The sequence below is a fragment of the Jaculus jaculus genome, chromosome 1, assembly GCF_020740685.1.
Source record: "Jaculus jaculus isolate mJacJac1 chromosome 1, mJacJac1.mat.Y.cur, whole genome shotgun sequence".
Taxonomy (NCBI): domain Eukaryota; kingdom Metazoa; phylum Chordata; class Mammalia; order Rodentia; family Dipodidae; genus Jaculus; species Jaculus jaculus.
This window is the reverse complement of record NC_059102.1, coordinates 334149625-334170475: the sequence shown is the minus strand read 5'-3', so window position 1 is coordinate 334170475 and position 20851 is coordinate 334149625. Positions and strand designations below refer to the sequence as shown.

At 42.2% G+C, this 20851-nt stretch overlaps 1 protein-coding gene and 1 pseudogene across 1 annotated transcript in view; one reads left to right on the top strand and one right to left on the bottom strand.

Moving 5' to 3' along the window:
* Nsl1 (NSL1 component of MIS12 kinetochore complex) overlaps nucleotides 1-20620 on the top strand; it is a 35196-nt gene extending 14576 nt beyond the window's left edge. The window contains exons 5-6 of the mRNA XM_004671285.2: nucleotides 17192-17259; nucleotides 19364-20620. Of these exons, the coding sequence (XP_004671342.1) occupies nucleotides 17192-17259; nucleotides 19364-19645 (350 nt within the window). The 3' untranslated portion in view covers nucleotides 19646-20620. The remainder of the gene's footprint in view (nucleotides 1-17191; nucleotides 17260-19363) is intronic.
* On the bottom strand, nucleotides 1878-17040 carry LOC105944967 (annotated as a pseudogene).
* Nucleotides 20621-20851: the final 231 nt, after the last annotated feature.

Genomic DNA, 20851 nt, shown 5'->3' with positions numbered 1-20851 from the left:
TTAAGTTTATTTTTATTAGTTGTGGACATTCTCAGTATGTAAACAACACATGTTGGTACCATTCTTACCCTCATCCCTGCCCTTTTCTGAAGGGCCCCCCTTGCTGGGGATGCAGGTTATCCCATGGGGATTGTGTGGGTCATGCATTATGGGGTAGCAATCAGTTATGGGGCTCTGTGTATAATGTCCCAACTTGTAGCTCTAACAATCTTCCCAACCCCTCTTCTGCAAAATTCTCTGAGCCATATTGGGCGCATTTTAAGTTTACTTCAGTGATGGGCTCTTAGGAGCCTCTGGATCTCTGGTTTAGTAGGTGTTGAGTGTCCTCAGTGTCTCTCTCCTTCACCCTAGTGCTGATATCAGGTTCACTAAGAAAGAAGCACTCTTGCTCATCTTTCCGATTCCTCTGTTGCTACATCTTTTACATTCAGAGATTAGCGGAATTTATAATTCAGATTTTCTAAATTTTGAAATGACTGATTTTTAGTTTCATGCCTTTCTTCAGGATTTATTTCTCTCTTTGTTTGGACATTCAGACTTTATTGAACAAAGTAGCTAGGAATGGAATTAGACATTTATAAGATATATTTATTATCTTTGTTTCTGACCAAAGTACAATGATTAAACAAATAACTATGAAAAAAGTATTTCAGAAAATAAAATACAAATGGGAAAATTAACCATTAGATTACTTTTTATAATTTATTCTAATTATATGCTTAGTCTAGAAAACAGAACAAAAGTCCCTTGAAATATGATTAAAATGAGAACTGAGCCACATTAACACAAATCTAGCACACGCATCTCAAGGTTTCTTACGAGGGATTTTGTTAACATCAGTTAACAATGAAGAGCACTGTGTACAGAGCTCAGGAAACAACATAAATGTGCTCCTGGCCCCAGATTCTGTCAGAGGAATGCAGATAATTCTGCCAGGTTCTGAACCGCCCCCCCCCCCCAGCTCCAGCTCAAACCTTGGAAACAGACTTGCATACAACTTTCAGATAACTTTTCACAAGCTGTAATATATCAAAATCTGTGTTTTCCTCTTCCTACAGGAAATGGTCAGTTATTTGATAAATACTAATTCATTCCTAGGAATCTACTTTATAAGTGTGTTTACTAAACACCTTGTGTAGGAATTGACTACACAAAAAGCTCTTTTAAATTTGGTCCACAAATTCACTCAATAGGTTGGAAATTTAAAATCTGTAGCAAAAAGAAAAAGTGGAAATCTTTTTTTTTTCTTTTTCTTTTTTTTTTTTGAGGTAGGGTCTCACTCTAGCCCAGGCTGACCTGGAATTCATTATGTAGTCTCAGGGTGGCCTTGAACTCACAGCGATCCTCCTACCTCTGCCTCAGTGCTGGGATTAAAGACATGCACCACCATACCTGCCCCAAGTGGAAATCTTTAATCCTAACATGTTATAATTACTAAAAAGAATATACATGCATTCTAAAAATTTTCACTCACAGAAGGCACAAACTATAAAAGGGAGGATCTTGGAAATGAAAATGAAGAACTAGCTGATACCTTCTTAGTCTTGTGTAACTAAATGAAATGAAACCTGAACTCACCATCTATGCTCATGGCCAAAAAAAAAAAAAAAAAAAATTAATGTAATTTGTCTGACTGTGTATTTTCTAGTCATTAATTGAGATATAATTTTGAAAGATTAAAACTGCCTTAAAAGGGGGTTGTGCCAGGTGTGGTGGCACATGCCTTTAATCCTAGCACTCAGGAGGCAGAGGTAGGAGGATTGCTGTGAGTTCAAGGCCACCCTGAGGCTACACAGTCAATTCCAGACTGAAGAGGAGTGAGACCCTACCTCAGAAAAGCAGCAAAAAGGGGGGAGGGTTGTGATAGCAGCATGGGGTTATCCTTCTTTGTCAGAAATCTTCACAACTTCATCAACAGACTTAGAAGCATCTATTTTCTTGACTTTCCCCATCTCTTCATATAAGTCAATAGTAGGTTGTGTTGGCTGAAGGTAAGTTTGAATTCTCCTTTCCAAGCTCTTTCTCTTGTCATCGCTTCTCCCACTACTCTTTCCCTGCTCAAGAACTCATTCAATACAGATCTCATTATTGCAGTCAAAAAACAAAATGAAAGATACATCTGCCTTCCCATCCATAGTCTTGTTCCAACCTTGAAGACTGTCTTGATTTCTTGGAAACCCATCAGCCAAGAATTTACTTTTCTGAGCATTGGCTGCCATTGATCCATTTTCCTTTTTAATAAGCTGATGGTTATCTCAACTGGCACAATCTTTCCTTCTTTATTGTACTTCTCAGTCAGCTCACCATACTGTGAATCTGGGTTTTTCCTCTCATCACAAGGAAGCTCTCCTGCAGAGGTGTGTGTAGCCATATTTCTCCACCATGCTTATGCACTGGGTCCCTTTGCCCGCCTGCACCACGGAGGAAGAATGTGGCCAGCGGCTTCATGAGCACACCCGAGAAGCCTGGGCCAGGACTCGCAGCAGCGGCTCGGCGTACACCTGCTTTCCAGCAGTGGCAGCAAGGCGCGGCGTGGGGTGGGGCGGTGGGAGCTTGCTTCTCTTCTTGCTCAAGGATTTCTTCAGTATTTTAAGTTGTGAGTGGTCAGCTCACAACTGTTTCAACCCATTTCATCTTTGCATTTAGAGTTTATTTACTTTCATCATATTGAATATATTGTGCCCATTGTCTTTGTTCTTTTTATAAATAGATGATGCCATACAGCTCACCCTTCTGCTGGGGTTACACATATAATTTCAGGCCAGTCTGAACTACATAGTGAGACCCTGTTTCCAAAAAGCTAAAAATAAAAAGTGTACAATTCTTTAGCTTTTCTTTTATTCACAATTATGCAACCTTTACCACAATCAATTTTAAAACATTTTCTTTACCTTTCCAAAAAACCTTCATATTCTACATAGTATCTCACCTCATCTCTCTCTCCCCTTGCCTCATTAACCCACTTTCTGCCTGTCTCTATAAAGTTAACTGTTCAGGCATTTCATGCAGCATGTGGCCCTTCATGGTGGTGTCCTTTCAGTTAGTATGTTTCTAGTTCATGTCGTAGCCTGTGCAAGCCCTTCATTTCTTCCCACTGCTAAGTACTTCATTGATTTTTATTCATTTGTATATGGACTTTTTGTAGTTTATGTACTTTTGCTGTTATGCATGAAGCTGCTATGAAACATCCAGGTATAAGTTATCATGTGAACATGTTTTCAATTCTTTTGTAAATAGATTATGTTTGCATGTACGTATGTATATATGAATGTCTGGCTGTCTATCTACAAATGGGATTGCTAGGTCATATGGTAACTCTATTAACTATATTTAGCTTCTTGAGGAAATACCAGACTTTTCCAAAGAGGCTGTATCACTTTACATTCTTACCAGCTGTGACGGCTTCACTTCTCCACTTGCTCATTAACTCATATTAGTGTCTGTCTTTTTTACTGTAGGAATCCTAGTAGGTATAACATGGTCTTACTCTGATTATAAGTTGTGTTTCTCTGATGACTAATGGTGTTGAGAATCCTTTTATGTGTTTCTTGGGGTTTTTTTATGTGGTATGTGTGTGTGTGTGTGTGTGTGTGTGTGGCTGGGAACCCATCAGCCCAGAGCCTGTAAATGCTAGACAAGCTCTCTCCCCCTGAGCTACACCCCCAACTGCTGGTTGCCATTTGTGTACCTTCTCCAGAGACATATTTATTTTAGTTCTTGAGCCTTTTTTTTATTTGTCTTTTTCTTACTTGATTTATTTTGTTTTTTTCTGAGGTAGGGTTTCAACCCTAGCCCAAGCTGACCTGGAACTCACTCTGTAGTACCAGGCTGGCCTCGAACTCACAGTGATCTTCCTAACTCACAGCAATCCTCTGCTGAGATTAACGGCATATGCCACCATGCCTGGCTTGTTTGGGTTTTTTATTGTTGAGTTGTAATGGTTCATTGTAAGTCTGGAAACTAGACCCTTGACGGGTATGATTTATATTTTGTCCCATCCTAATATTGATAATCTTTGAATCACAAAGTTTACAATTTTGACAAAGTCCAGTTAATATATTTCCCTCTTTGATTTTTGTGTTGTGGCTTAGAAATCACCATCTAATATAAGGGCATTTACATTTCTCTTAGAAGTTTAAAGCTTAGGTCTTTGATCCATCTGGACTTAGTTTTTTGTATATGGTAGGAAATGAGAGTTCAGTTTTCTTCTTCTGTATATGTGTATCTGGTTATTTTAGCACCATTTGTTGAAAGACTTCCTTTCTGATTGAGTATTGAATGGTGCTGGAATCTTTGTTAAAAATCATTTGGAGGGGGAGGGGGGCAAGGAGGGAGGAGAGGAGGGAGACAAAACCAAAAGCTGAATTAACTGTCACATGAAGGTTTATTTCTAGTTCAGTGATCATACATGTTTCCTTAGGCCAACGGCAGGCTGTTGTATAACATAGATCAGTGTCATGCTGTCATATAACAGGCCAGTGGCAGGCTATCATACAACACTGGTAAGTTTTGTATAAGTCTTCCATTGGTGGCCTTCTCTTTCAGGATTGTGTTAGATCTAATAAGTCTGTTAATTTTTCTTGTAAATTTTAGTGTCAGCTTGCCATTTACTTTATTTTGAAATTGTGTGTGTGTGTATGTATAAACAAGGGTGCACATGTCATGGCACGTAGTGGAAATCAGAGGACAACCTCAAGTGTTAGTCCTTACCGCCCACTTTATTTATTTATTTATTTATTTATTTATTTATTTATTTATTTATTTATTTAGTGGGGTAGGGTTTCACTCTAGTCCAGGCTGACCTGGAATTCACTATGTAATCTCAGAATGGCCTAAAACTCACAGTGATCCTCCTACCTCTGCCTCCCAAATGCTGAGATTAAAGGTGTGCGCCACCATGCTTGGTTCCTTCCACATTATTTTGAAGCAGGGTCTCTTGTTCACAGCTGTGTTTGCCAGGCTAGCTAGCTCTCAGATGTCATGGAGATTTTCCTGTGTCTACCTCCCTTCTCCCCATAGGTAAACTGTGTGATTACAGACACTCACACTATGTATCTGGCTTTACATGGGTTCTGAGGATCTGAACTTGGGTCATCAGGCTCATGTAGAAAGTTCTTTACCCACTGAGCCATCTCCCCAGTCTCTGTGTTCTGTGTGTATTAGTGGAGGAGCAAGTACATGTGTGTACAAGTGTGTGGAGGCCAGGTTGTTCCTTAGGAATGCCATCCACATTTTTTTGAGGCAGAGCCTCTAATTGGTCTGGAACTTGCCAATTAGGCTAGAGTGACTGGCCATTGAGCCCCAGGGATCTTCTCATCTCTGCCTTGGGATTACAGGTGTGTACCACCACATGCCTGACATTTTTGTGTGGGTTGTGGGGGTTGAATACAGGTCCTGTTTCCAAGGCAAGCACTCCACCAATGAGCATCTCCCCAGCACAGTGTATCAGTTAATTTGTGCAAAGATGTTCCCTGGGGTTTTGTTAGGAATTCTGATGAAATTATGCATCAATTAGGGAGTGCTGCTTTCTTTTTTACTTTTAAAAATATTTTATTTAATTTTTATTTACTTATTTGAGAGAGAGAGAGAGAGAGAGAGAGAGAGAGAGAGAGAATGGGCATGCTAGAGCCTCTAGTCACTGCAGATGAACTCAGGCGCATGTGCCACCCTGTGCATCTGGCTAACATGGGTCCTGGGGAATCGAACCAAAGTCCTTTAGCTTTGCAGACAAATGTCTTAACTGCTAAGCCATCTCTCCAGCCCTGCTTTCTATTTTAAACATATTTATTTGCAAGCAGGGAAAGAGAGAAAGAGAGAGGGAAAAGAGAGGCTGAGATAAAAATGGGTCTACTAGGGCCTTCAGCCACTATAAATAAACTCCAGATGCATGTGTCCCTTTGTGCATCTGGTTTTTCGTGACTACTGGGGCATTGAACCTGGGTTGTTAGGTTTTGCAGGTAAGTGTCTTAACCATTGAGCAATTTCTCCAGCCCCAGTGTTCTTAATATTACTTCTGATCTATAAGCAATAAATTTCTTAACATATATTTAGGTTTTAATTTTTTTTTTGATAGAGAGGGAGAAAGAGAGAGAATTGGTGTGCCAGGGCCTCAGCCACTGAAATCGAACTCCAGACGAGTGTGCCACCTCGTGTGTGTGACCTTGCACTTTGCCTCCCCTTTGTACATCTGGCTAATGTAGGATCTAGAGAGTAGAACATGGGTCCTTAGGCTTCACAGGCAAGTGCCTTTACCACCAAGCCTTCTCTCTAACCCTTTTTTTAGTTTTTTTTTAACTTATGTTTTCTAGTTTTTAGTATCTGTTTTGTTAAATGTATCCCTGAATGGTTTTGTTCTTTTTCTTAAAATTTAAAAAAATATTTATTAATTTATTTGAGAGAGAGAGATTGGGCACGCCAGGGCCTCCAGCTGCTGCGAACAAACTGCAGTTTTACCACACTATGGATAGCTGATTGGCTGTTGATTCAGCTAGTTGATGCTTGAGATACACTTTCTGATTTTTCATGCTATAAATGACTTTGAGTAATGATATAACTTACCACATATATATTTCAGCAATATTAAGAAGCAAAAGAAACAATTTAAAGCACAGCTCCTCCCCGCCCCCATAGCCAGTTTTTCATGCTGTGGCCAGTGATCAGTGTGACCCATGGCTGATACCTGTCCTCTGTCTACCAGCGACTCCGCAGACTTTGTCTTGAAAACAGTCCAGGCTGCTTCCTGCCCAGCCCACCTCTGCTGCTCTTACCCACCCACCCCTCCATTACAGGGGAGTGAACCTGGGGCCTCATGCATGCTGAGCAGGGGCTGTGCTTCTGAGCTGTGTGCCCAGCTCCCGCCCAGTTCTCGGGGAGACTTACTGAAGGTCTGCTGGCCGTCTGACCTGTCTCAGAGTTGGAGGTTGTTATGGTACAGCACAAAGTTGTTGCTCTGTGGAGTTTGCATTTTAGTGGGAGAAGAAATAACAAAATAATTGAGTACCATCAGGCCTGTGACACTGTGTTTGGGTGATAGGCATACCTTTTCTCTGGTACTAATAGGAAGGAACTTAGAAGAACTGAGGGAGAGCGGAAGGTGGGCCACAGCAGGTGGGGGCAGGGCGAGGCAGGTGGGTGGAGCTGAGCAGAAAAAGAAAAAGGTGCTGCCAAGGGTGTATTTCTTCTTCACCAGGACTGTTGCCCGGTTTTGGCTCTAATTCGTGGCCTCAGTTATACCTGTTCAGAAACCAGGGCAGCCGGACATGAGAGCTGTGCGTGCCTCCTTGTTTGTGCTCGTGGAGTGAGTGCACGGAGGCAGGAAGGGAAAGCTCACTGATGCCTTGTGCTGAATTTCCTCTGAGTTTGCGCAAGCTGTGAAAGTTGGTGCTTCCTGGTTTAGTCGCTGCAGTGACCTGAAAGCGAACTAGGCTGATTACCCAACCTCTCATTTCCACTTTTTCATTTCCCTGTGTTTTAGAAAGCAAGTGACTCGGGAAGACTGTATGCTCAGCAGTGCCTAACCTCCACATTTTTAAGAGCAAACTATTTTCTTAATGTCTTTGTGACTTTCTACTGCTTAGCTTTCTACCAATTAAGATGTAGTTTTCACTTGTCAATAACAAACTTTTATTGTGCTGAGTAAATTACTTTCCTATTATCTTCTTTTTTTTAAATTTTAATTTCTATTATCTTCTTTTTAAAAAGTACTGGGGGGCTGGAGAGATGGCTTAGTGGTTAAGCGCTTGCCTGTGAAGCCTAAGGACCCCAGTTCGAGGCTTGATTCCCCAGGACCCACGTTAGCCAGATGCACGGGGGGGGCACATGCATCTGGAATTCGTTTGCAGTGGCTGGAGGCCCTGGCACGCCCATTTTCTCTTTCTCTACCTGCCTCTTCCTCTCGCTGTCACTCTCAAATAAATAAATAAAAATGAACAACAAAAAAATAAAAAGTACTTGGAGTTAATTGATGAGATTCAGCTGTTTTGAGTTTTCTGCAGTAGATTTAATTGGTACTGTGAGTTCTATGCTGACCCCATAAAAGAGATTTACAGGCATTTCCTCTTTTCTAATAATGCTATCTTATTTAAGCTGCAAGGTTACCAAATAGCTACTCACTTACAGATAGTCATGTTTCAAGGTTCATGTGTAAGTTTGAGCTTTGAAATTTGGAATAAAATTTCTTCTTAAGAAAGTGTAAATGGTATTATAAGTGAGCAAGTTTTAGGATACTCTGTAACACCTGTTTTAGCTTGGAATATAACTGAGATAATAAATATAGTGAAAAAATTTGAAAAAAGCCATATCAGGTACACATTAATTCTGTATGATGTTTGAATGGGGTTTTATGGAAAATAGCCTGTGTCCTTAAGGATTGTTATGGAGACACGGGTCAGTAGTAGTCCCATGCAGCCACTCCTGTCCAGGCTGCTTGGTAGGGAGCCTGTCCCATCTCCACAAGGCCTGGGCCAGCCACGAGACGTTCTTCAGCCAGATACTCAAGTATCAGGAGTATGTACATGCACTTTCCATCAGAAAACATGGCAAACTAAAGAGTGTAGAGTGAGAGAAGGAAAAGTTGGTTGATTGGTAGACAGACAGACAGATAGATAGATAGCAGGTTTTAATGTTGGAAAATGATTTTGATGTATGAATAAACAACATCAAACATTTAGTGGGGGTGTTGCTTGCATATTCTTTACTTTTTTAACTTCAGGCGTCTCCCATTAACTTTATTTGTTTAATTAATTAATTAATTAATTTTGAAAGAGAGAAAGAAGCAGACAGAGAGTGCGAGTATGGGTGCACCAGGGCCTCCTACCAGTTCATTCAGACTCCAGATACATACAGCACATGGCATCTGGGGAATTGAACCCATGTCATCCAGCTTTGCAGGCAAGCACCTTTAACCACTGAACCATCTCTCCAACACCTGTTAACTTTTTATTGACAACCTCTGTACATACACATAATATACCTAATCATAACCTCCAATCTCCTTCCCCCATCCTCCTCTGTCCTCACTCCTCTACCCCTTCCACTGAACCCTTCTTTCCAACTAGTATCTTGTCTATTTCTTTTTTTTTTTTTTCAAGGTAGAGTTTCACTCCAGCCCAGGCTGACTTAGAACTCGCTGTATAGTCCCAGGCTATCCTTGAACACTAATTTATTTACCTTACTCTTTTGTGCCCTCTTACTATGCAGGCTTTGTGTAGATAGTGTCAGTCACCATGAGGTCCTGAATGCCATGGCCACTTTCTTTTTTTTTTTTTTAATTTTTATTAGCATTTTCCATGATTATAAGAAAAATCCCATGGTAATTCCCTCCCTCCCCCCCCATTTTCCCTTTGAAATTCCATTCTCCCTCATGTTACCTCCCCATCACAATCATAGTACTTACATATATACAATATCAACCTTTTAAGTACCCTCCTCCCTTCCTTTCTCTTCCCTTTATGTCTCCTTTTTAACTTACTTACTGGCCTCTGCTACTAAGTATTTTCATTCTCACGCAGAAGCCCAATCATCTGTAGCTAGTATCCACATATGAGAGAGAGCATGTGGCGCTTGGCTTTCTGGGCCTGGGTTACCTCACTTAGTATAATCCTTTCCAGGTCCATCCATTTTTCTGCAAATTTCATAACTTCATTTTTCTTTACCGCTGAGTAGAACTCCATTGTATAAATGTGCCACATCTTCATTATCCACTCATCAGTTGAGGGACATCTAGGCTGGTTCCATTTCCCAGCTATTATAAATTGAGCAGCAATAAACATGGTTGAGCACGTACTTCTAAGGAAATGAGATGAGTCCTTAGGATATATGCCTAGGAGTGCTTATAAGCTGGGTCATAGGTAGATCAATCTTTAGCTGTTTTAGGAACCTCCACACTGTTTTCCACAATGGCTGGACCAGATTGCATTCCCACCAGCAGTGCAGAAGGGTTCCTCTTTTCCCACATCCCCGCCAACATTTATGATCATTTGTTTTCATGATGGTGGCCAACCTGACAGGATTGAGATGGAATCTCAATGTAGTTCTTTTTAATCTGCATTTCCCTGATGGCTAGTGACGTAGAACATTTTTTAGATGCTTATATGCCATTCATATTTCTTCCTTTGAGAATGCTCTATTTAGTTCCATAGCCCATTTTTTTGATTGCATGGCCACTTTCTTTATGTCTGGAAGACAGTGTTGCAGAGTACTCTCTTACATTCTTTCCGTCACCTCTTTTTTTTTAATTTTTATTTCCGTCACCTCTTTTGCAGTGGCCTGGGGGGTGTGATTTAGTGAGTTTCGTTTGTGCTTTATTTTTGAGACAGGGTCTCGTTGCGCAGCCCAGGCTGGCCTGGAGCTTGTGACCCTCTTGCTTTTGCCACCTGAGAGCTGAGCGTACAGGCATGACGCCTCACCTAGCTTTTAGTTATTTTGTGTTTTTCCCATTTTTAAATAGTACTTCTTTGGTAATAGTCCTGAAATTGTTTCAATGCAGAGGACTCAATTTTAAATGAGAAGGGGGAATTGTAGATTGTTAAAATACAGCTCTAGAATTGTTCTATTTTCTTTCTTTCTTTTTTTTTTTTTTTTGTTTTTCGAGGTAGGGTCTCACCCTAGCCCAGGCTGACCTGGAACTCACTATGGAGTCTCAGAGTGGCCTCGAACTCACTGCAATCCTCCTACCTCTGCCTCCCGAGTCCTGGGATTAAAGGCGTGCGCCACTACACCTGGCTGAATTGTTCTATTTTCAATTCTTTAATGGCTATAAGTTTTATTTCTAGAGACTTACTATGATGGAGCTAATATCTGGCCATTTGTTACCGTATATTCTTAGGAGGGTCATATAATTCCTGGCAAAGTGGTATTTTAGAAAGCTAGATATGAGTTTAGCATAGCTCACACTTTGGATTCTAGACGATGTGACTTCTGACTGTTGAGAGATGGGTTCCTTTCTTGGGCTGTCTATAAAGGATGCCAATGAAAGATGCTTGTTTAGAGTTACTAATGGTGCGTAAGATTGGTTGGGTATGAATGTAATATGGAAACAAGTAGAGAAGAGTCGTGTACTTTCCCCTCTGCTCACGCACCTCCCAAAGACTCACTGCACTCACCCACTTCTCTCTTGATCTCTCAGTCTTGCAGAAGCCTCTAGTATTTGGGACTTACCTTGTTATGACTGCATATGTGGTGCTTCAGTCTGAGTCAGGCAGTCATTACCATGAAGACATCCTTTCTTGACAGCTCTCTGCCCCTTCAGGAATGACAATTGCTTTATTTTCCTATTTGTTTTCTGTTGTGGCTGTCACTGATTCTTTTCCAGAACTTTAAAATTCCTCAAAAATGCTATCAAATGCATTTTCAACTCCTTTCTGGGAGCCTTCTGCCTTCCTGTCCAGGTCTTGACTGGCATGGCCTCTGCTTTCTTCCTGTCTGCGCCTTTCATCAGTATCCTGGAGATTTCCTTCACCTTCCCCCTTGAGTGGGTCATATCTCCTGGTTCCAGTTTTTCCTGCTTCTCGATTAATCCCCTCCATTTGTTGTAGCATATCTTCTGCCACCCACCTCCTATCCTACACTTCCCCGCCCATCTGTCACCAAACCCACCTTAAGGAACCAACTTCTCTTGTGGATCCACTTCACCCTTGAAAGAGGCACCAGCTACCATAGCCTTGCTGAGCCTCAGCTGTTGAGCACATGCTGTGTCAGGCTCTGTGCTCACCAAGAGATCCCAAGAAAAGAAAATGAGTTCTGGTTCCCAGGGAAGTTCTGAAAGAGAAATGCGTCCACTGGACTCCATACTGCCCTCTAGTGGCCCTTCTGAAAAAGTTAGAGGCTGTTTGCAGGGAAGTGAAGCAGTAGCAGCAGATACTTTCTAGTCAACCAGGAATGCTGAACGTGTTAAATAACCATCCCAACTTTAAATATCAGATCACACATTCCAGTGTGGAAGGCTGTCTGTGATGATGAAGCCTAGAACCTAACTACAGCTTACACGTGCGTGCAACAAATGAAAAAGAGCCCAACCATGAGTTTCAAGGTGAAGGAAGGAGCTAGGGGCCACCACTGTCCAAGGGCAAAGCCCCAGAGATCAGAGGACTCCCAATAGGCCCTTCTTTTTAAAGGCTCTACTTCCTCCCTGATGGCCTAGCATTAAACACATTAGTCTTTGGAGAACATTCTAGATCCTGACCACACCTAGATTAGGTTTAGGTATGTTAATTTGAAAACATTGTTCACTTGTCGATACCTATTTCTACCTAACAAATTATCTCCAAACTTAGTATCTTAGAGCCAGGCATGGTAGAGCATGCCTTTAATCCCAGCAGAGGTAGGAGGATTGCTGTGCGTTCAAAACCAGCCTGAGATGACCTAGTGAATTCCAGGTCAACCTGGGCTAGAGCAAAACCCACCCACACCCCAAGTCACAGATTTAGCAGCTGAAAATAATAGGTATTTGTTATCTTTTGTGACTTCTGAGGTTGCCAGCCGGGTATCAAAGTTATAGCTCCTCACCAAGTGCCTGTAAATTTCTTGTTGCCTGCCAACTTACTCCTCCCAGAGCATGTGAGGGGGAGTGAGAACTCCCAGGACAGAAGTGGTAGTCTGTTTATTAACCCAGTCTTGCAAGTGAAAGCTGTTACTTGGCTGAATTACTAGTCACGAAGAGCACCCCAATGCAGAGGGGAAAGGGCTGCAGCAGGAGGCCGGCTGGTGCACACGTGGACTGATGTGTGTGCTGGTAAAGCATGCATCACATTTGTCACATTGCCCACGTTAAAGGGGACTGTCCCCTGATACAGTGCCTCCAGAATGTTCGCTGTCCAGCTAGTGCCTGGACAGGGTTGTCATCCAGAAAGGATGCTCCATACCCTTCCCAGGCCCTGGCGACCACCATCTGTCTGCTTTCTGATGTGCGTGGGATTCGGGAGTGTGCGCCCTTTGTGCCTGGCTTCCTTCATTCAGCATAGAGTGCTCGAGCTTCAGGCACCTGGGAAGAACTGAGCGTTCACCGGTGCTGTGCTGCCGGCCCGTGCTCTGTGCGCCTGTCAGGCACAGCTGTTTTGTGAGGTCATCAAGCCCTCCGTTTCTTTCCTGATGTGCTGTCTAGCTGATCTATTCTGTATGGCAAGTGGGGTGTTGAAGTCCTCAAGTGTTACTGAAACACCAGTTTTGTCAACTTTATACTGCGTGTTTTGGTTTGGTGTAAATGTTTATAATTGTTGGATCTTCTGGGTGGGTTGGCCCTCTAGTATCTTGTAACATTTTTTTTAAGACCCTAGGATTCAAATTTAGGGTCTCACACTTGTCAGGCAAAGTTTAACTCATTTATATTTAAAATAACTGATGAGGAAGAACTTTCTTCCCTTGCAGAATCTGCTGTGTGATCCCTTTTTTGTTCCTCATTCCCTTCATTTCTGCTTTTTTGTTATTGTTTGTTTAATCAGTCTTTTTGTATTTTACCACTTCTTTGTTTTCTGAATAAGTTTTAGTTAGTAGTTTCCCTGTAGATTATAATTAAATATCTTAAATTTATAACAGTAGTTTACAGCCAGTTTGGTGTTTCAAATGATTGTGTGTGTGTGGCACTCATGTCAAAGTCAGAGGACAACCTGAGGTGTTGGTCCTCTCCTTCCACCTTGTTTGAGATGAGGTCTGTCTCCTCTTGGCCACTAAGAAGGAAGGCTGCCAGGGGAGAGGAGAGACAGAATGGCCGTCACAGAGGCACACGCCCACACGGGGTCAAATCAAAGACCAGAGAGGATGAGGAGATCGTGAAGGACTCAGAGACCAAAGACAAACCATATGTGTACTCAAAATGAGCTGCAGCTCTAGCCCCTGACTCCCCTTTGTGTATTTAATTAATTTGTTTTTCAGTACTGGGGATTGGACACAGGGCCTCATATATGCTAAGCATGCTTTCTACTGCTGAGCCACATCTCCGGCCTGATAATAACGTTCTAAATCAAATAAATATAACTATTTGAAATTTGTCATAGAATAGAAAATTCTATTTTTAACTAAAACATGATAATGAGAAAATGTGTAATCTATTTAATTTTCAAATGATTATAATTAAAATTTACATTTAAAAACATTCTTTTTTTTCTTTTGATTTTTCAAGGTAGGGTGTTGCTGTAGCCCAGGCTGACCTGCAATTCACTATGCAGCCTCAGGCTGGCCTTGAATTCATAGCAATCTTCCTACCTCAGCCTCCCAAGTACTGGGATTAGAAATGTGCACCACCATGCCTAGCTAAGAAACATTCTTAAATTAAATTCTAGAATAAACAAAACTAATGTGTAGGGCTGGAGAAATGGCTTTAGAGTTTAAGGCATTTGCCTTTGAAACCTAAGGACCCAGGTTTGATTGCCCAGTACCCATGTAAGCCAGATGCAATAGTGGCTCATAGCATTTGGAGTTTGCTTGTAGTGGCTAGAGGCCCTGGCATGCCCATTCTCTCATTCCCTCTCTCTCTCTCTCTGTCTCTCTGTTTCTCAAATAAGTATATAAACATGAAAAAATCTAATATGTAGTGATAGAAATCAGATGAGAGGTTACTTCTTACAGAGAATATTGACTGGGAAAGTAAGATGAGAGAACTATCTCAGGTGATGGTAATGGCCTGTGTCTTGGTTTGCATTTATCAAAGGTGGTTCAACTTAAGACCTGTGTATTTCACTGCTCAAAGCTTTTTGCATCAGTTAAAAAGTACACACATTGCTGGATGTGGTGGCGCACACCTTTAATCTCAGCACTTGGGAGGCCGAGGTAGGAGGATCACAGTGAGTTTAAGGTCAGTCTGAGACTACATAGTGAATTCTAGGTCAGCCTGGGCTAGCACAAGACCCTACCTCAAAAAATAAAATAAGCACATAAAGAATATTCTGAGAAGGGTTCATAGGTGTCACTACTTGCCACTAAAGTCTGATAATACCCCAAGGTTGAGAGCCCTTTTCTGAGAGCATTCAGTAATTTGCTGTTACATTTCTCCTTTGAAAACTTGTATCTATTGCTTTTGCTATTTCTTTAAAGAAAAAAAAATTTGGCTGGGCGTGGTGGCGCATGCCTTTAATCCCAGCACTCGAGAGGCAGAGGTAGGAGGACCGCCATGAGTTCGTGGCCACCCTGAGACTACACAGTTAATTCCAGGTCAGCCTGGACCAGAGTGAGACCCTAGCTCAAAAACCAAAAAATTAAAAAAATATATATATATACATATACATACATACATACATGTATGTATATGTATATATATATATATATATATATATAGTGTGTGTGTGTGTGTGTGTGTGTGTCACTCATGTCAAGGTCAGAGGACAACCTGAGGTGTTGGTTCTCTCATAATGTCTGTTTCCTCTTTGGCCACTAAGAAGGAAGAAAAAATATATATATATTTAATTTGTTAATTTTCAAAGAGAGAAAAAGAATGAATAGGCACACCAGGTCCTCTAGCCACTGCAAACAAATTCCAGACACATATGCCACCTTGTGGCTCCAGTTTTATGTGGGTACTGGGGAACCGAGACCAGGCAGTAGATTGTGAAGGCATGTGCCTCAACCACTGAGCCAGAGAGGGAGAATTGGCCTGCCATGACCTCTAGTCACTGCATTCAAACTCCAGACCTTGTGCACATGTGTGACCTTGTGCCTCTGGCTTATGTGGGTTCTGAGGAGTTGAACCAGGGTCCTTAGGCTTTGCAGGCAAGTGCCTTAACTGCTAAGCCATCTCTATAGCCCTTTTTTTTGTTTGTTTTTGTTTTTCAAGGTAGGATCTTGCTCTAGCCCAGACTAACCTGGAATTTACTATGTAGTCTCAGGGTGGCCTTGAACTCATGGCGATCCTCCTTCTTTTGCCTCCTAAGTGCTGGGATTAAAGGCGTGTGCCACCACACTTAATCTGTTCTCACTTTTTTGTTTTTCAATTTTTGGAGGTAGGATTTCACCGTAGTACAGGCTGACCTGGAATCCACTATGTAGTCTCAGGCTGGCCTTGAACTCACAGTGATCCTCCTACCTCTGCCTCCCAAGTGCTAGGATTAAGTAGTGTGTGCCACCACACCTGGCCTGTTCACTTTTTTCACCCCCCCCCCAGGTAGGGTCTCACTCTAGCTCAGGCTGACCTGGAGTTCACTATGTAGTCTTAGGATGGCCTTGAACTCATGGTGATCCTCCTACCTCTGCCTCCCGAGTGCTGATATTAAAGGTGTGCACCACCATGCCCAGCTATGTTCTCACTTTTTAAAAGTGGATCTAAGGAAGGAAAAATGACTATGAAATTCTTTTATTTATTTATGAGAAGAGAGATTTAGTGCGCCAGGGCCTCTAGCCCCTGCAGTCCCACTCCAGACATGTGTGCCGCCTGAGTGCATGTGTGACCTTGTGTTCATGTGTCACCTTGCGCATTTGATTTGGCTTATGTGGGCTCTGGAGAGCCAAACCTGGGTTCTTTGGCTCGTAGGCAAGTGCCTTAGCCACTAAGTCTTGTCTCCAGCCCTATGAAATTCTTTCCCTGGCATGTTTGCCAAACTCTTCAAAGGTGAGAAAGCCGTGGTGTTCCCCCTGTAATTACTTCTTGTTTCAGCTTTAGGAAAGCTCTTGAGAATTACTGCTTTTACTTTTTGTCATGTGTGGTGGGGTGTGTGTGTTGTCTACATGTGTGTGCGTGCAGTTACAAACACGCTGTGTGTGTAGGTTGAGGTCAGAGGAGAACGTTGGGTGTCCTGTATTGCGCTTCTGCTTGTCTCCTTGAGATGGAGTCTCACTGAACACAGGGGACCCGTGGTTGGAAAGCGGCTCACCAGTGAGCCCCAGCAGTTCTGCCTTGGCTCATCCCAGGCCGGCACCATGCCCAACTTTTTACGTGTGTGCTGGAGGTTCAGTTCAGGCCACCTCAGGTCTTTTCAACCTTGTACTAGCTTGGCAAGTGCTTGTCCTGGCTGAGCCATCAGCCCCTCCCCGGGAACGGACATGGCTCCTCTTCCAGGGAGTCACAGTCCTGGGACTGCGTGGATTCTTACCTCTTAGCTGATGCTGAGACATCGCCATGCTCTCCTCTCCTCACTGATGCAGGTGAATGTAGGCACTCGAAGAAGGATCAAGCTAAGGGGAGAGGGTAGTGTCTGAATGAATGCCTTTCACAGTGGCTTAGATTAAAAAAATAAGACATCTAAAATACTGTTTCATGGCTTCTTTGCAGCTTCTCGTGTGGAAAATTTGAAATGCCGAGGAGAAGCCATAGCTAAGGAAATCAGTGACGCCATGAAGGTAATAGCTACAGCTCAAAAAATATTTTTAATATATCTATTTATCTATTGTATTACCTCATTTAATCCTCATACTCTCCTATAAGGGAGATATAGTTAATTTCACATTTTATAGATAAAGAAGCTGAGGCACCAAGAGGCTAAGTAATAACTAAAGCAGGATTTTAACTCTGGATATATGGCTTTAGAACCTGCTTTTTTCCCTTCTTTTTCTTTTTTTCATGTTGGGTCTCATTGTAGTCCAGGCTGATCTGGAATTCACTATGTAATCTCAGGCTGGCCTCAAACTCTCATTGATCCTCCTACCTTGACCTCTTGCTGGGATTAAAGCCGTGTACCAGGGCTGAACCTGCTCTTTGTTTTTGTGTTTGTGCCTGGGATTGAACTCATGGCCTCACATGTGAAGCACATACTGTAACCCCGAGCTACACCCGTCCCAGAATTACTCTTAGTCACTACATTATACAGCGACAATTGGAAAGTCTAAAGTCATGATACACTTACTTATATTATGCACTTTCTTTTATTAAACTTAAGAAAACAGACTCTTGGTATATGTAAATTATTTTAAACCCTTTCAGAATCTCCCCTGTTAAGTTCTGTGATGTTCTTTTGTGGCTATCGACTGTAGTGTGCTGGTGACCCTCCACTGCTCTTACCGTGTTCTTAATGCAGAGTGGGCAGCCTAGGGTGGCTAGAAAACATCCAACCCACCTCCTTTAAAAATAATTTTTATTTATTAGAGAAAGAAAAAGATGGAGATAGAAAAAGAGAGTGGGTGTGCGCCTCCAGCCACTGCAAACGAACTCCAGATGTTTACACCACCTTCTTCTCAGGCAAGCACCTTAACTGCCAAGCCATCTCTCCAGGCCCCTTTTTTAAGTTAAGAATATACTTTGAGTTTGGTGTGGTGGCGCACACCTTTAATCCCAGCACGTGTGTGAGGCAGAGGTAGGAGGACTGCTGTGAGTTCAAGGTCACTCTGAGGCTAAATAGTGAATTCCAGGGCTGGAGAGATGGTTTAGTGGTTAAGCACTTGCCTATGAAGCCTAAGGACCCTGGTTTGAGGCTCAATTCCCCAGGACCCACGTTAGCCAGATGCACAAGGGGGTGCACGCGTCTGGAGTTCGTTTGCAGTGGCTGGAGGCCCTGGCACACCCATCATCTCTCTATCTCCTCTTTCTCTCTCTGTCTGTTGCTCTCAAATAAATAAATAAAAATAAATGAAAAAATTTTAAAAAAATAGTGAATTCCAGGTTAGTCTGGGCTAGAGGGAGACCCTACCTCAAAAACAAAACAAAACAAAACAAAAAATACATACACACACACATGCATGCATGCATGCACATACACACACACACACACACACACACACACACACACACACATACACATTTTGTATGGACATATGTGTTGGTACCATCATTTCCTTCCTCTCTGCCCCCAATCTGCTGAGGGCCCACCTCTGTGGGATTTCTGGTATTTCTCATTGGGTTGTGTACCTCCTGTGTTTGTAGTAAAACTTTATTGAAACATAGTCATATCCATTCATTTACTCGTTTTTTTCATGTTACAACATGAACAACATGGAGTTGAGTCCGTTTGTCTTTTTTTTTTTTTTTTTTGGAGGGGAGAATTTCACTGCGCTGCTTTAGGCTGGCCTCAAACATGGCTTTCTCTTGCCTTGGCCTCCTGGACTTATAGACATGTGCCATTATGCATGGCTGAGGTTGAGTTCTTATAGAGGTGCAAGACCCTTGGAGTCTAAAAGACTTCCTTTCTAGTCCTTTACAGTGAGAACGTGTGATCCCTGCTCCTGAAGACCGGTTTCTGATGTCCTCCTTATCCTGAAATACGGAATGAAACCTATAGCTGTAAAATGCCTATTCCTGTTCTGTCAATGTAATTACCAGTTGTAGAAATGGCATGTATCTTTTTAGTCTTGGCTTTTAGTTAATATTCTTCAATTTAAACTGGTATTTGAAAGGTTGTTAAATATCCGTGACCCTAGGAAGCTAGGTGTCAGCAAGAGCCACTGTGTTGTGTCCCATCTGTGATTTCATTTCAGTTGGAGAGTAAACATTAAGTAGTATTTTGTTTTCCAGGCTTTGCCTGCATTAATTGAACAGGGAGATGGATTTTCCCAAGTCCTAAAGATGCAGCCTGTCATCCAACTCCAAAGGATCCACCAAGAAGTCTTTTCTGGCTGCGGTGGGAAACCCACTGTCAAGCCTGAGAGCTTTGTAACCACAGTGGAAACCACACCACCAGCAGAGACTGCTTCCAAGAAAAGCTCCAATGTGGTTCTGAAAAGAAAGCAAGCTCCGGACTGTGCCCAGAGAAGGTGCTATCCACTGCGTCCAAAGAGGATTAATCTCAACACATAAGCTCTTTTTGTTTACTTAGGTGTTGAAAATAGATGCTGTCAACATGTAGATTCCAGCCTGATGCCTCGAGGGACTTCATTTAAAGCAACAAATAACGCTGTCTGCAAATGCAGCCACTGTTGCTGATTATTTTGGGATTTGCAGTAACGCAGTGTGTCTGTCCCGCCTGTCCACACAAAGCCTGTCAGCTGGTAGCAGGGTGAGCATCTCCTGTCAGGCCCTGGCTGCCTTGGAGTGTCTGTGGAGGTTCAGGAAGAGCATTATGCAGGGTTTCCTTTAAGGAGCAGGCTGTGCTGCATGCATGGTTCTGCAGGAGACCTGAAGTGGGTCTGCATGCAGCACGTGCTCAGACAGCGTGAGCTGTAGGCGTGGCTCTGTAGATCTGTGGGTCTGTAACAGAGGAGATGCTCTCTTCATGCAAGAGTTTCTCTCCAAAACGCAGGCTGGCCTGCACCAGCGCTTCTTGCCCACTCTTGTTTCCAGGAGCCTTGTAGCATAATTTGACTTGGAACTAATAGTTTATTTTAGATTCCTCATTCCTTTCTATATTTAATTAATCCTTTTAGTTCAAAGTATATAGTAAGATTACACATTGATAGATTGTCATTTTACAACAAATGCAGGCATACTGGACTAATTCAATTTAAGGATGTGTATATATCAGAGATAAAATCAATAGAGTTTCAGAAAGTTCTGTTGTACTTCTGGCATTTTCACTATGACGTGTTTTCTGCTGTTTCCCTTTTTGGTGACCATTTTGTCCACTTTCAGAGGAATTACTGATCATGTCTTGGACAGTCTTTGCTCCTTGTGTCTTAATGATCCTAACCTAGATCTGTCAGATCTGGCTCAGTCTAGGGAGTGCTATTATGAGGCCACTTTATTACACTCATGGATTTTGTTTTAATGTTATAGCTTAAGATCTCTATATTTGCACAGAACAGTGCTTTTAATTAAAATAGTGTATAAAACCAAGATCTTGATACTGTTCATTTTTTATTTTTATTCATTTGAGAAAGAGAATGGGCACTCTAGGTCCACTAGCCACTGCAAACAAACCCCAAACGCATGTGCTAACTTGTGCATATGGCTTACATGGGTCCTATGGAATTGAACCTGGGTCCTTCAACTTTGCAGGAAGTAAGTGCCTTAACTGCTAAGCCGTCTCTCCATCCCCTACTGTTCATTTTTAATAGCTGTTTAGAC